Source organism: Gracilinanus agilis, chromosome 1 (genome assembly GCF_016433145.1).
Source record: "Gracilinanus agilis isolate LMUSP501 chromosome 1, AgileGrace, whole genome shotgun sequence".
NCBI lineage: Eukaryota > Metazoa > Chordata > Mammalia > Didelphimorphia > Didelphidae > Gracilinanus > Gracilinanus agilis.
The window spans coordinates 730405919-730406453 of NC_058130.1; the positions used below are offsets into that span (position 1 = coordinate 730405919).

The 535-nt window shown below is 68.8% G+C and overlaps 1 protein-coding gene across 1 annotated transcript in view; it reads right to left on the reverse strand.

Moving 5' to 3' along the window:
* Positions 1–243: 243 nt before the first annotated feature.
* Positions 244–535, reverse strand: part of ONECUT3 (one cut homeobox 3) — a 159629-nt gene continuing 159337 nt past the window's right edge. Inside the window, exon 5 of the mRNA XM_044685350.1 lies at positions 244–402. Within this exon, the coding sequence (XP_044541285.1) occupies positions 244–402 (159 nt within the window). The remainder of the gene's footprint in view (positions 403–535) is intronic.

Below are 535 nucleotides of genomic sequence, written 5' to 3' on the forward strand. Positions count from 1 at the left end.
TCCCAGCGGCCTAGCGGTGGAGGGAGAGACCAAGGGTGCCCCAGGGATTGGGGAGGGAGTGGCGATGTCCAGAGTGGGGCATTCCCGGGAGCCCGGGCTGTGGGGAAGGGACACCGCCTGGGTCCGATCAGCCCCCCCCATGAGGAGTGGGGATGGTATCGTCCACCACTACCCCTGGAGGGGAGGGGAGAGGGTCGCTCGGGGGCGGGGCCTGAGGCCGGGGGGGCAGGGCAGGGGCGGGGCTCATGCTTTGGAGAAGGTGCCGGCCGCGGCTGCAGAGGCCGAGGCGGAGGCGGGGCCGCCAGGCTCCTCCTGCCAGCGGTTCATGCAGCGGCGCCGCGCGTTCATGAAGAAGTTGCTGACGGTGTTGAGCTCCAGGCCGAGCTGCTGCGAGATGGTGACCTGCATCTCCTTGGACGGCCGCTTGTTCTCCTTGAAGATGGCGATCAGCGTGCGGCGCTGCAGGTCCGTGAAGACCAGGCGCTGTTTCTTGGGCTGCAGCGTCCGCTCCTTCTGCTGCTCCTGTTCCTTCCGC